General features: G+C 37.7%; 1 protein-coding gene across 1 annotated transcript; it reads left to right on the forward strand.

The window, feature by feature from the left end:
- Positions 1 to 11564: 11564 nt before the first annotated feature.
- LOC132787036 (sulfhydryl oxidase 1) lies at positions 11565 to 13340 on the forward strand. The gene has a single exon (XM_060793891.1). The coding sequence runs from the start codon at positions 11617 to 11619 to the stop codon at positions 13294 to 13296; it is 1680 nt and encodes a 559-aa protein (XP_060649874.1). The 5' UTR covers positions 11565 to 11616; the 3' UTR covers positions 13297 to 13340.
- The last annotated feature ends 2108 nt before the right edge of the window (positions 13341 to 15448 follow it).

The following is a 15448-nucleotide window of genomic DNA, read 5'->3' on the forward strand; positions in this document are numbered from 1 at the left end:
AGGTTACACATTTTTTAAAGAAATACAAAATAGAGTGAATCTGGGATTTTTAGTTTCAAGATTTTTTTGAGAATATAATATATTTCAGTAAATAAAATTTGGATTTATTTGAGCTCATATTTTAGGTGTTTAGAATAGAGATACACTTGGGAATTTATTGCTACATCATTTGACTTTTTAGTTTATGTTCCTCTCAAGTCTGACGGACGTCATTAGGCCAGAGTGCTAGACTCGTTTGTCACTACGACTTCAAAGTTCTTTTTAACTTGGGGTTTTACATCTGAAAAACCAAATATGGCCTTCGCTTGACTTCCATAAATTTTGGCTGACTTTTAAACAATTCAAAGCGATAGCAAGTAGAACAAAAAACCGAGAAGCGAACTGCTACAGAAAAAAAAACGTTGGCAAAGGAAGAAGCTTGCTGCACATATTTTAGCCAACTTTTAAAATATGTTGCCATTTGCCAATTGGCCAGGTAGAGAGCAGCATGCAACAGGCAACTGGGCAACTCTGTGGTCAAGAGCTGCAAGAACTTCATGCAGCAGCTGCCCGCTTAGACATTGATGGCCATGCCACAAGTCGAAGCCAACTCGGACTCGAACTCGAACTCGGCAAAACGAAAACGGATAAAAAAGTGGTTTTCTATATATTTTTCTAAAATCAAAATGTCTAGTTTTTTGTGTTCATCAACGGCTTGCTGGCTGGCTGGCTTGCTTTGGCCAAAGTTGTCGCCGGCTTTTTTTTTGTGTTGTTGTTGCGCTGTCAGCCAAGCAAAGTTAGCTAGCCAATGTCATTAACTTGGCCAAGCTGCAGCAGCAGCAACAGCAGCAGCAACTTCAGCACGCTGACATGGCAACATGAAGCGATTTGAGCATTAATGTTCAGGCCAGTTGCGAGTCTTTTTTTTTGTGCTACAAACAACTGAAACTACTGTTTTGCTGCTTCTAATTTTGTCAAAGTGCAAAAAAGTGCGTGTGCAATTATAAAATGCATTTCATTGCAGATGCTGCGATGCAATGACTTTGATTTTGTGTCGTCGTCGTCGTCGTCGTCGTCGCCAAATTGCCAAGCAAAAGGAAGAGGTTCATTAAAAGAGTATTTCAGCGCTGATTTTGCCACACATTTTTTGATTGCCCCCGAAGCTGAAGAAGCGGCGGCAGCTCAAAACATGTTGCAGCAAGGCTTCATCATCATCGTGATCGTTATGATCATTACCCCTAGAGGTCTGTGTCTATGATTGCTGTCAGATTTGCTGGTTGCCCAAGACATTGAACTTCTTGACTGCGTTTGCGTCTTCCAAATATTTTTCGCAATAACTTTACACGACGACGACTGATTGACACTCAGGAAATGTCCAGCTGAATTGATAGGCTTTTATGCGTTTGTTGTTGTTGCTTTGCCGCCGTTTTGAGTGTTAGACAAAATGCAAAATTTACATATTTGTCCATTCGACAATTAGAATTCATAGACATGTGCCGACTTTAACTTAACAACAACAACAACAACAACGACTTCAACGGCAACAACTTTATCGTCATCGCTGGTTGTCGCTTTGCTATTTAGCTGTGACAAGGTTCATTGACGCGTCCCACAGAACAGGAATCAAAACGAAATAAGCCAAAAATAGCTAAATACATAATAAAAACCAGTTAAGAAAAAATGCAACAGCGCCCAATCGAAAGAAAGAGACGGAACGCAAAGAGCTAGAGCGAGAGAGAAGCGCAGGAAGACTGACAACGCACACTTAAGAAATTTTCATAATTTTTGCATTTTATAGAACATTCGAAAATCACAAAAATATGCAGGCAAATAATGACTGACAGCAGCTAGCTTAATACCCTGGAAGTTGTTTTAAGTGTTAAAATTTGTTATATAAGAAGAATATATATTAGATTAATAATTAAAGAAAATTATTAAAAGAAAATATATAGTGAAATGGTTAATCAAAATCCTATTATTTAAAATTGTGATAGCTCTTTTTAAGATTAATCAATGAATAGTTTTTTTTCCTAATTAAACAGAATTGCTGATTAATATAATGTTCATAATATTATTTGGATTATCTTCCTTAAATATACATTTTCAATAGTTTTCTATGATTGGTAATCTACATTTAAGAAACCTATTGGAAATATGTATATATTTAAGAAAGTTAATCCAAATAATATTATGAAAATCTGTCACAACTCTAAATTATATGAATCGCCAATTATGTTTTTCTGTCCCCTGCTTATTCCCCTCTCAATTCAATGATCTAATCAAATTCATATTCCAATATCTTTTCTAACCAACCTGCTATCAGCTGGTAATACCTTGTGCACAATTAGCATGCATGATTCTTATCGTCGTAGTTCTTCTGGCATCGGGTGCTGCCTTTTTTTGTCTTTTCAATTATCTGATCATACGCTAGTTAGAAGAAACCTGTATAAGCACCTGCGATAACTAGAGAAGAACCCCAGTAAACATAGCATTTAAGATTCTGCTCTCAACTCAACTTCGCAGATGAATCTTCCTGGCTTATAATTACTACTCCAACAGCCTGATTGGCAGCCTTTACTTTTAATTGTATTACTTAAGGCAAGAAGCAACAGCAGTGATTTCCTTTTTTGGGTTGTCTTTTGTCTCTTCTTTTAGGATTCTTATTATCAGCATAATTCTGAATTGATTTAGGTGCTTAAATGTTGTCTTTAAACGGAAATTTAAATGTATATGAAGTTTGATATTTATTTTATGCTTCCTGTAACCAAAAAAAAACTAAAATGCGTTTGAAATCTCTGATTAGATTTATAATTTATGTAAATAAATGATATAATATACTAAATAATACTAAACAATAATAGATAATATTAAACAATACTACATAATTCTAAATAATACTAAAAATACTAAGTGGTACTAGACAAATTCAGAATAAATAAATGATACTAAATAATACTAAATAAATATTAAATTATATTATCATGTGGAAATTTTTTCTTTTAAGGATGAAAGTTCTCATGTATTTCAAAACTTTTAATGTTGCGTTTATACTTACAAAAGATTTCAATAATTTTTTGTGCTAAGTTTCCTTTCATTCCTTAAAAAAAACGCAATTTTAAGGCACGTCTTTTTATATTAAATTAATAATCGAAAATTTTAATTGTAATTATTATTTTTTATCAAATTACCAAATTTAACTAGCTGCACTAATGTTGTGTTAAAAGTCTCTACTTTTAAATGTTAAATCAAATTTTTATTCTCATTTCTTTCTGGCTCTAAACTATTATCATTTTAATAGTCTTTATTTTTAAATGTAAAATCAAATTTATGTTTCTATTTTTTTCTAGTTACAATCCTCTTTTAATTTTCGTATTATTGTTTCCACTTTAACTAGTTTCATATTTGATCTGTATGAATCTTCTTTTAAATTTCTTATTAAAGTTTTCACTTTAACTAGTTCAAATCCATTATTCACTCATGATTCTCTTCTAGAATCCTTTTTATTAACCAATATACCCATTAGTTGGCTTTCGAAGGGCATTAATCGTCGCTTTGGTGCATTGGCCGCCTTCAAGGCTATTGTAAAGTATTTTTGCTTTTCGTTGTTTTTGTTGCTGTTGTTGTTGTTGTGTTCATCATGTTACAAGTTTTTAGCCAAGGGCCCAAATCTGTGCGCTAAATGAGTGTGTGCAGCTGAGTGTGTGTGTGTTTGAGTGTGTGTAGATTGGTGTGTGGTCTAGGCTAATTAGCCGCTAGCTTGGTCCATTGAAAGTGCATTTGATGCTGGCACACATTCCATTCAATTTCATTGATGTAATCGTTGCAGCTCGTTGCAACGTTCGTTCATTCATGCCGAGCTCCCCAAGCTCTGTCCCCTCTCTCTCTCTCTTTTCCTCATTGGCCAGGTCCATTGTGTGGTGTAGTGGCTGCTCGGTAGCTGCTCGCGCATTTGGCTACTTCAGTTGCCAAGTTGCCAGTTTGGGACACACCTTCTGCAACGCCACGCTAATCACGAGCAGCAGCAGCAGAAGCAGAAGCAGAAGAAGGCAGCGCCGGCAGGCGCGTGGATAAATCAAAATGCTGGCTGGCTGGCTGGCTGGTGAGACGTGAGTGAGGCACAGGCACACACAGTCATTGCCAAGACACACACACACACACACACACACACACACACACACACACAGAGCATAATCCGCGGCAAAAGAGCTAAAGCCAAAGAGGCAAAGAAAGTGCCGCGCACATGGGACTCGAGACTTGCCTCTTTGGTTGCCTCCCTGACAGACTTCCCTGCCTCACTCACTCACTCAGTCACTTCTCTTGCTGGCTGCCTTGGCTGGCTGCCTTGGCTGATCCTCGTGCCTAAGACAAACGCAAACGTTGCTGCCTCTTTAGTCGTATCTTTCACTTTGATTGTGGGTCTGTGAGTCTCAGACTGAGACTGAGTCTGTGGCTCGTGTGGCTCGTGTTATGTGTTGTTAGTGTTTAGCCTTAGTCGTTTACCTTGCGGCTGCAACGTGCAGCAGTTGTTTTTTCTGCTTCGTTTTTTTTGTAGTTGTTGTTGCCACTTGGCTACTGTTTGTTTACACATGTATCTATAACTCAATCAGCATCAGGCAAACATCTTTTTGGGGCACATGACCCACACAACACATAACACACACTACGCACATGAACTTGCCACAGCGCGTTGCAAGGAATGCGCCAATGACAAACACGCTACAAACAAAAAACAAAGCGAATAAGAAAAGCAGACAATGTCCATAGTTGTGCGTAAGTTCTAATGAAAACCTAATTACAAAATCAGCCAATACTCTCAAGACTCGCACATAATTAAGGCGCACACTTGGCGTCGTCGTCTGTCCCAGCTTCAGCTTCGAGCTTCAAGCTTGCAACTCCAACTCGAGTCACATTGCCTCCAGCAATGTCTTCTCCATGAAAAACGCATTTAAAAGCCACATTAATGACGAAGTCAACGTCGGTTGGCCAACCACTTTGGTAAAATAGGAAATTGCTTGCTGCTTTCGTTTGAGCATTTGGCTGCTTCTTCATCTCTTTTTTTTCGTCCATCTCCAGACGAGATCAACGCCAGTTGTCCACAATCTTTCTGCTGTGTGTTGTTGTTGTTGTTCTTGTTGTTGCTCTTTTCTCGTCCACATTCACACAAAAACGGCGTCGCTGCCACTGCGCAGCGTTTTCAGCATTTTTAGTTAATTTACCAGGAAAAACATTTGAAATTCTTAAAAAAGTAGCATCAACTAGTTCTAGGGAACAAGGAAGAAGAGGAGGAGGATGAAAATCGCAGCGTTTTGCTGTTGCTTCTGCTGATGCATTTAAGGGGCTGTAGCACGCCCACTTATACTCTATTATCAGCCAAGTTTATCGCATGAAATGCCATTACAAATATTTTCGCCGAAGACTTCTTCGCTTTAAATAAGTGACAGACTGCCAAGGATGAATGATTGGATTGAATTGGATTTCGTTTTGTAGAGTTGAAGGTTCAGTCAATAAAACTAATTGGGATTGCAAAATTGACTTAGAAATTGGAATTGAGGCTGGAAATATCTTGAATGTTTTTGGTGTTTATTTATTTAAAAGAGTTATAGATACTAATGCATTTAAAATACTAACTGAATGTAATATTCCAAATTAATTGAAATGAGGTCTTTGGTTTGTTGATTTATTAATGCTTCAAAGAATAACTTTTATTTTACTTTAATATTATTAATGCTTTAAAGAATTTACATTATAATATTATATTATTTTATATTATGTATTATAATACATTTTTATCCCGGAGACCTTCGTCTCTCTGGCTCATCTTATTGCAATAAGGAATTGTTTGAAATAATAATAAAATTATTATACGATGTCTAAGTATTAAACGAAGACCATTAATGTTAGCTTCGATTTAGTTCTTTTTTGTACAAATATTATTGTCTAATAAATAAATAATATAATTAATAATTAGTGATTCTTTAATGGATTCAGTGAGGTAAATTTTAAGTTCTCCAAGCTTCGTTTCATTTAAACATCGGTTAAAAAACTAACGCATATTTTAAAATGCGATGCAGAAATACATTCAAGTTAACTTAACTTAATATTAATTATACAATTTACTTATTGTTGAAACAGACAGATTGTAAATAAAAGAAGCTAGAATAAGAAGTCTTATTAATTACATTTAATCGTTTTCCAATCAAAGTATTTTTAATTACTTAGATCTTAAAGAGCATACAATCTTCTCTGTTTCAATCTTAAGTTTTCTCTGTTTTCCACTTTGGTTTATGTCGCCGCCACCGTCGCGTCGCGTCGCACTGTCGCTGTCACTGTCTCAGCTATTGGCTTCCCGCTCTTCCGTTGCCTCAGCCTCTACTTCTGCTTCTGTTTCTGCTGCTGCATAGACTAAAAATCGCATTCGATCATTTATGGGATTTTATTTGGCGCGTCAGCAAATGTTGCTAAGCAATTTATTTATGACATTTTTTGCTGGCCAATGCAACAGGCCGCTTGCAGCCTCTGTTGCAAAAAGATTCGTGCAGCAATTTCTGTGCTGCACGCGAGCACAAGTGGGAGAGGGAGGAGGGAGGAGTTGCAGCAGATGAAGACGACAGACGACAGACGCATTGAAATAGTTACAAAGTCAAAGCCAAGTTCCATATTCATCAGCTGCAACACTCTTCATTCTTGGTGTTGCTTGTTGTTCGTTTTGCTTGTTGTTCGTTTGGCTTGTCTTGTAATTTTTCGTTGTTGTTCGTATTCCTCTTGCTGCTGTTGTTGTTGTTGTTGTCGTTTTTCTATCGAAACCCAAACTGGATTTGAGTCTTAAATGATTCGCTGCGCTCTCAGTGGACAAGAAGACGCTGCCAAGTTACAATTGCAATTGCTGTTGATTTTACCATTGCATTTTAATTAAGTGCATTTTAATGAGGCATCCATTGCGCCATTCCTACAACAGTTGTTCCTCGATCTTATTATTAACGCATTTTTAACTCTGGGAAACTCGCATTGATAATGCAACAACATTTTGTCCCTAACTTCTGTACTTTTTTGTATTTTTTTGTTGCCTGTATCTCTAATTAATCAAAACATTAGCTAATGTTTAAGCTTATTTAAATTAGTCTCCACGTTTGTGGTCTTTACGTAAATTGTGGTTTACCACACACACACAACAGCAACAACAAAACAAACTGAAATGTAAATAGCAAAAAAAAAAAAATACAGAGCAGAGTGCAAATAAAATGCCAGCAAAATTGTCAGTCTAATTTGATTTGACTGTCAGCATCTATATAGTACACACTTATTTGCGACCCTCCCTAGAGGAGGAGGGGGAAGAGTTGTGCAGCAAAGGATAATGGCTGCAAGAGAGTGCTGTTTGAGTTTATTTTGCCACCCAAGGCTCAAAGGTTGAGACAACTGGCTATATCAGTTAAGAGATGTTATTTGTGGCACATAAATTGGATTTACTTTGTAATTAAGAGAGGAGATTAATGTGGGAACTAATGAAGCTGACAATGAAAAGACTAATGCTTGTATTAAATCCAAATTCATTTTGGAAATTAATGCTACTGCCAGGTCTGTAATTAAGTATTTTAAAATATTAGGTTGTATATAAAATGTATGCCAAAAGATAATTTTTTTTTAAAATAATTTCTAATGTTAGTATTAATGCATATTTGAATGCCAATGTATATGTTAATTAATGCTCAAAAATAAGTTGACTGCTAGGTCTATAATAAAGTATTTTAAAATATTAAGTTTTATGTGAAATTTATGTCGAAAGATTACTTTTTTATGAAGTATTGAAATTTCTAATATTAGCATTAATGCCCAAATATTTATTATTTTTGTTGTTGTTGAAATAATGCATTATTGAATGTCAATTTAAATGATTAGCAATGCTATACAAAAAGTTGAATGTATGAAACGCATTTTTTCGAATGTTAATATTAATATTAAAATAATTCTCAAGTAAGTAAATGAAATAATGTATTGTTAATAGTGGTATAAATTTGAAAATAATTCTCAAAAATAGAGTATTTTTAGTCAAAATGTGCTGCTAATTATGAAATTAAGTAAGTAAGTCAAGTCTAAAATAAAGCCTAAAATAATGATTACAAATCTGTTTGTTTTTTGTAAAAATAATGTATTTTGTAATGACATAAACTTTAAATTCATGCTCAAATAAAAGTTGAATATTTAACATGAAATGATGATCATAATATGATGATAAGATTGTATTTTCTAATGATTGTAGTAATGTTAAATTAATGGGAAAATATAAGATAAACTCCTTATCTCAAGTAATGTTTTTTTTTTGTCAAAGTAAAATATTTTCTAATGTTGGTATTAATGTTAAAATAATGCCAGATAATAAAGTATATTTTAATTGAAATAAATTAATTTCTAGTGTTTGCATTTTTGTTAAATTAATGATGGATTTTATTATTAATCCTAACACAAAGATTAATATGAATGCAACTAATGACATTGCAGCTCATGCCACAAGTCAACTAGTCCTTATGCTTTTACCTTGCTGCACATTCATCAACATTTTTGTTGCGTACATTTTTTCATTTTTCAAATTGCGTAATTTCCATTAGTTTGCTGCTTTTGCCGTCCAGAAAATTAAGAGCTGCCAGCCTGGTCCCCTTTCCCCCATTTCCCCTTTCCGCCTCCTCCACCCACTTAGAAGGTCCAGTTAGCAAATGCAAATGCAAAGTGCGTAGCTGCCAGGATACGCATATGAATGGAGGAGGAGGAGAAGGAGGAGGATGGCAGGACGACCCTTGCTTGCAGGCTGCAGCTTGTTGTAGTAAATGTATTTGTGTGGTTTTCAATTTTCCCTATTTTTTTTTAGCCCCATATATGTATGTTTTTTTTTTGTTGTATTTTATGCGCAAATAATTGTGAATCTCTTCGTTCGTTCGTTCGTTCGCATTTTTCGCTAGCTGCAGTCAGGTTATTGTTTGGTTTGGTTTGGTTTGGTATTTTATTTTTTATTTTTAATTAAAAGCGGAAGTAAATGCTGCTGGGCCAAATGCAATGGGGATGGCCTAACTCTGACTGACTGTTTGTTGCTTCGTTGTTTGGTTGGTTCGTTGTTTGGTTGACTTGTCAAGTGCATGCGTGAGTCTGTCATTTGAGTATGTGAGTGTGTGTGCACACTTTGGCCATATTGTAGTGTTTTGCTAACAATGCAATTTTCAGCGCATTGTTGCCGCTACTGCGGCTGCTGCACAACTCCCTTTTGACGGACGCACATCAAATCAAATCCTCAGCAGCAGCAGCAGCAGCAACAAATTCAGACAGTCGCCGCAGCCTGATGATGAAATGTCAAATGCGTTCCCATTCCCAAAGCCCATGTAAACACTGTGTGTGTGTGTGTGTGTGTGTTTGTCGGATACGGATATGGCTGATATACTGACAAGTCCTGACTGCCTGACTGCGTTGCTCTGCTTAGAGATGCGTCCCGCTGCCACGCACAAACTAAACCAAACTCAACAAACAATAAAAACATGGCAACAATTCAAAACTGAAGAGTTTTTCAAATAACGAAAAAAAAAACAGCGGAAAGCGGAGGCAGAGCGCTACAAAAAAAGGAAAAAAAAATCGAGAAAATTAAAACAAAACAAACACAAACGCATTGGAACGCATCATCCTCGCTGGCAGCATCCTCATCATCATCATCCTTTGGCTCTCTCTCTCTCTTTCTCTTTTTCTCTGTGTGTGTGCCACGCATGAGGAGATTTTGGTTTGGCTTTTGATTGACGAACTTGGGCTTGGGCTTGGGCTTTGGATTGTTGTCGCTGCTTGTTGTTACTGGACTCGGTGCCTTTGCCTCTGCTCGCTGCTCGACGATCCGCTTTTCACTCAAACTCATCAACGTCAACGACGCATTCAAATCGTTTTGATGGACTGCCACAGAACATCCACCCGCCTCTCTCCTCTCTCTCTCTCTCTATGTTGCCGAGCCTTTATGCTTATCCCAGCTTCAGTTTCCGCACGCAGTGCATCCTGGCAAAAAAAAGAAAGAGAAAAAACAAATCCAGCTGTAGAATATTTGTATTTTACGCAATTTTTACTGGTACAAACGTGTGTGTGTGTGTGAGTGTGTGTATGCCCGTTTCTGTCGCTTGTTGGCTGATTTGCAAACCGATTTGCTACATTGTTCATGTCAGTGAGCGGCCTTGTTTATTATCATCATCAGCATGAGCATCATACTCAGACTCTTACTCTCTACCAATGATGTTTGCCCTGCCATTGTCTTGCGTCCTTTTTTTTTGCACTGATTTGCAAGTTAGTGCGACAATTATTGTGGCATTAAAAAAGCATTTTGTTTCGAAAACTCATTGCACTAATGAAACGCAGCTGAAAGAACAATGAAATGAGGATTAGGCGGCAAATATTTTAAGTGAAAAGCGCACATTTCATTTATTACGTATACGCAGTGTCGTGCACAGGCCATTGTTCATGAATACACTTCTAACTTGAGCGCCAACAAGCCGCATAAATCGCTCAACAATTTCCACTGCAACGCCTTTGCTCACACTTAATTTGCCATAAAATATGCTGGGACAAGCAACAGCAGCAGCAACAACAACAACAGCAACAGCAACAGCAACGTGCACAACAACAGCCTGCAGCTGATGCTGTTGCTGTTGCTGAAATGAAACCTCATCTCGTTGTCGCAATTAAATTAGCAGGCATCAAGTTGCAGACGGGGGACAACGAGAGGAAGGAGAGGAAAAGAGCATTCATGGCAACCATAAACTGTTGCCAAAAAGTTTTAAGCTGCAGTTGCTGAGTTCCTCCTCCTCTCACTCTCTCTCTCCTTCTCTTGGTTCTTAAACGAGAGAATCTGTTTTCACACCGCAAAGTTTTTGCCAACTTTTGGTCGTGTTTGCTTTTTTGGCAGATTTCCTCACATAATCTGGCATGTAAATGATATAGCCGCAAAAGTTGAGCATACTTTGAGAGCACTTGTTGCCGCCTCGACAACTTGTTGGATTTGTGCTAAACAACATAAAATGAAGAAGTGTTTTGATCGCTCATTGTGGTTTTGTTTTTGGGTTCCAAGTTCTGCTCTACAAATAGAGCGCAAGACAATTGAAAGGTTTCGTTTTGGAATGTGAAGCCCAATGAGTTCCACTTGATCTTGGCGTTGAGAAGCATAAACACAAAAAAAAAAATAGTTCAACAAAAAATGCTGCGTAGTAAAATCAAATTCGGGTTTCTTCCACGAAACTCATAAATAATTTGAAAGAAACTCAGCCTAGCTTTGAAAATTTTAGCTTGTTCACGTCGCGTCGCTATTGTCTGGCAGCTTAACAATAATGCTTAATAATAATAATAGTCGATATCGATGATATTTCATTATTGTGATGATAAATGCACTGCCATTTAAGTGATCAAAAGATTCAGCGATTGCTTTTTGTTAGCCCCTTTTGTGTTTGTGTCTCTCTCGCTAGCTGATTCTCTCGCACTCTCTCCGTCTTCGTCTCTGTCTCTGTCTCAGCTCACTCTTCTATGCATAATAAATCTAGCGAAGCAAAGCGTACGCGCTTTAATAACCCAAGCAACGCGGAGGTGCTCATCAGTTGCAGTTAAAAAGTAAACCGGCAAGCATCAAGCAAGAGGATGATACACTCATTAAGGCTGCACATCGTTTTGGCCTTGTTGCTGTGTGTGTTGTGTATTGATATTTGTGTAGCGGATGCTGCCTCAGCCGCTGCTGTGATTGAACCCAGCTTGTACAGTCCCGAGGATAATGTACAAATATTAAACAACGATACGCTGGAAGAGCACCTCTACAATTCCAGCACTTGCAATTTTGTGCAGTTCATCAACTATTTTTGCGGCGATTGTCGTCGCTATGCGCACACATTCAAGCAGATCGCATGGCGTCTCTACGACTGGCGTCGCCTGCTCACCGTCTCTGTGGTCGATTGTGCCCAGGAGCGCAATGTGCAGATCTGTCGCGATTATAACATACGACAGACGCCAACGTTACGCCTCTTTCCACCGCATTTTCAGCGCAACAAGCAGCAAATTGGCTTCGATGTCGATCCGCATGAACCCGCCGCAATTTACACCAAGCTCGCTGAGTATATGGCGCAAATTAAGTATACGCCGGAGCTGCCCAACTTTGAACCCATCACTGCCACAGATAATCAGTTGACACTGCAAAAATCGGTCGACTATTGCAATACTATATCGTATATTGTGCTTGTCTATCAGCCAGTTGGCACAACAATTGGGCGAGACTTGATATTGGAGTTGTTGCGTTGGCCAATTGTTGCCGTGCGTCAGCTCGACGATCAGCTGTTGTTTACCAACTTTGGTCTGGAGCCAAGCACTAAGCTGGCTCTCATCGACTGTGGAGGCAATGCGTTGGCCTTGCAGCCAGTAGCGGATACCACGGACGCCTATGTGGCAAGTGTGACCAAGTATTTGCAGACTGTTGGTCACATGGCGGAGCCGCAACTTGTCACAACGCCAGCGCCAAATGTGACCAAGTTTTCGCTGGACGGCGAACAAGCTGCAATCATCTCAACTGTGCTGCATGGACAACCGAAAGTTTATCGCGCCGATCTGGAGCAGGCAATTGACAAGTTGTTGCACATCGAGTTGCCCAAGGTGCAAGTGTTTAGGGGCGAGAATATGCTGGCCTTGCAACAGCTGCTGAAGGTGTTGCGACTGTTTAATCCCTTGAATGCCAGTGGCAAACAGCTGATTAATCGTCTCTCCGACTTTGTTAACTCCATCGATGCGAGTGGCGAATTGAGCGGCGTCGCCTTTCAGATGCAAGTCGAGAATCATGAACGCAAGCTGCCCAAAGTCTTCAAGTCGAAACGTTATGTGGGCTGCATTGCATCGGGTCCTTTTCTGCGTGGTTTCACCTGCTCCCTGTGGACATTGTTTCACTATCTGACCGTGGAGTCGGCTAAGTCAACGGACTTGCCACCTGGCGCCGTCTTGGCTACCATTCATGGCTTTGCAAAGCATTTCTTTGGCTGCGGCGATTGTGTGCAACATTTCATGGGCATGGCCGAGAGACGAAAACTCTTCGAGGTCAAAAACGCAGATGAGCAAATACTTTGGTTGTGGGAAGCGCACAACGAAGTGAATGAACGCATCGCTGGCGATTCTACCGAAGATCCCAAGTTCCCCAAACTGCAATATCCCAGTCAAGAGCTGTGCGAGAAATGCCACAACCCAACTTGGAATCGAAAGGAGGTCTTAGCGTTTTTAAAGAGTGTTTATGACAAGAAGAACTTGAGCAGCTACGGACTGCCAACGGCCAATGGTTATGATTGATAGATAGTTAGTAATGTGTTAAAATAAATATAAGTCTTAATAAAGCTATTTTTAAACAAGTTTATTGTACAAATGGCTTATTATTGAAGAGAGGCAGAGGTGGGATTGTCGAGAAATGAAAATAAAAAATAAGCTACAAGTCATTTAACAAGTTTACTAATAATATAATTGAGCAAAGAGTGATTCAGATATGATAAAAATAGCAATGAATAGAGACAATAATTAAAGGTGTGTATTCACGAAGTCAAATTGAGTTAGAAGAAATAAAGAAATAAAATGGGTATATTACTATTTATTTATTGAAAAAGTTGAGATATAGTCAAAAAATAATACTTACACTATTACTATAGCACATTTTAGTTTTTTTTTGAATTTGGTATTTTAGTATTATTATTAGTAGCTGTAGTATGAGATGTATTTTAGTATTTTGCATAATTTAGTATTTTAGTATTTATTTGAATTTAGTATTTTAGTATTATCATTAGATGTATTTTGGTATTTTGCATAATTTAGCATGTTAGTATTTATTTGAATTTAGTATTTTAGTATTATTAGTAGCTGTAGTATTAATTGTATCTTAGTATTTTAAATAATTTAGTATTTTAGTATTTATTTGAATTTAGTATTTTAGTATAAGTATTAGTAGTACTAGGATTTTAGTATTTAGTTGAGTTTAGAACTTTTGTAATGTTTTTAGCATTAGTAGTATAAAAAGATTGAAATGAATACAGCTTTAAACTTTGAAATATTACTGACTCATTACAATATAAATAAATAGATTAATAGTACACTTTAAACTATATTAATCATTCATTTATTGAGAAGAAAGTTATAGCTGAGTAATATTAAAAAGTATTTATGGTATATGATAAGTACTAATATAACACTTTAATTCTATTTATGACACTGTTATTCAGCTATAAGTAATGTGGAATATGAGCAGAATTCCTTTATAAGAATAGAGTTACCTCTAAAATATAAGTTGACATAAAACTTAATAACGTCTCTTTGTTCGATCGACAAAAAAAGCCATAACTAATAATACATTTGCGAAACTATTAAAACATTTATCGTACTAATGTTTGTCAACTGTCAATTGCTAATTGTGCGAAATTGCTAAATTAAACGTTTGAATCAAATTAAATGTCGGTCTATCCACAGTTCTAAAGCTCTAAAGCTATGTACGCACCTGCCGTGCCTGGCAAGTCGCTTATGCAACGTGAAACGAAAGGTGGCCAATGGAGGGGGTTGGACGGACAGGTTGTGGGTTGATTGCGTAATGGCACATCAATTATTAATAGAACATTTTTGCAAAATATCTACGCACTAATTTGCGTAAAGTAATCGATGTGGTGGAAAAATTTTCACGCATGCACACATGGGGTGACTTGGAACGCTAAGTTGCAACACAGAGAACGGGAGAGAGAGAGGGAGGGGTAAACGAGTTGGGGCATGCTTTTGCTTTTGGGGCATGGCAGCGGCCTTTTGCGGTAGCTAAAAATTACCAAGTGCTCACACCTCGGGGCAGCTGGTGTTGCGTAAATTGGCGACCCAAAGCATTTACCTGCATACTTCTATATAATGTAAAATTCATTATATATATAATAAGTGTGTGTGTGTGTATAAATATAAAAGAAGGCAGCTCCTACTTTGGTTGTGGTTGGTGTTTATTGATATTTTTCGCACTCACACTTACACGAAAAAGTGTTGCATAAGCGTGCGGGCAAAATGGCGGCCGCCTTATGCGTGAAACTTTTCTACGCAACTGTACGCAATGCGTTTTTTGTGTGCGAAGGTTTCCTGAGGCCGTAAATTTTGAGCCAAGGCAACCGGAAGCCGGAAACCAGCGCCCATTTGTAGCCACGCACTTTATCTAGCCAAAATATCTGCATGCGTTGCAGTGCGTAAAATTTATCTAGTCGAAATGTTGCCAAGCCACAAACACACACACAAAACATTTCTCTAATAGCAAACGGATATTGTGGCTTTTGCATATGAATTCAAAAGAAAGATAGCAAGAAGTTCCTTTTGCTGTCCAGGAAGTTCGCTAATTGGGCGCCCCGCTTTGCATTTTGCCAAGCCAAAGACTGAGTTGAAGATTTTTCGTGTTGGCATTGGGAATTTGCATAAAACGTGGAAACGTAATTGCCTT

The sequence above is a fragment of the Drosophila nasuta genome, chromosome 2R, assembly GCF_023558535.2.
Source record: "Drosophila nasuta strain 15112-1781.00 chromosome 2R, ASM2355853v1, whole genome shotgun sequence".
In the NCBI taxonomy this organism is placed as follows: domain Eukaryota; kingdom Metazoa; phylum Arthropoda; class Insecta; order Diptera; family Drosophilidae; genus Drosophila; species Drosophila nasuta.

Coding starts and splice junctions, on each gene's coding strand:
- LOC132787036 (XM_060793891.1), top strand. CDS start 11,617: ATGATACACTCATTAAGGCTGCACATCGTTTTGGCCTTGTTGCTGTGT.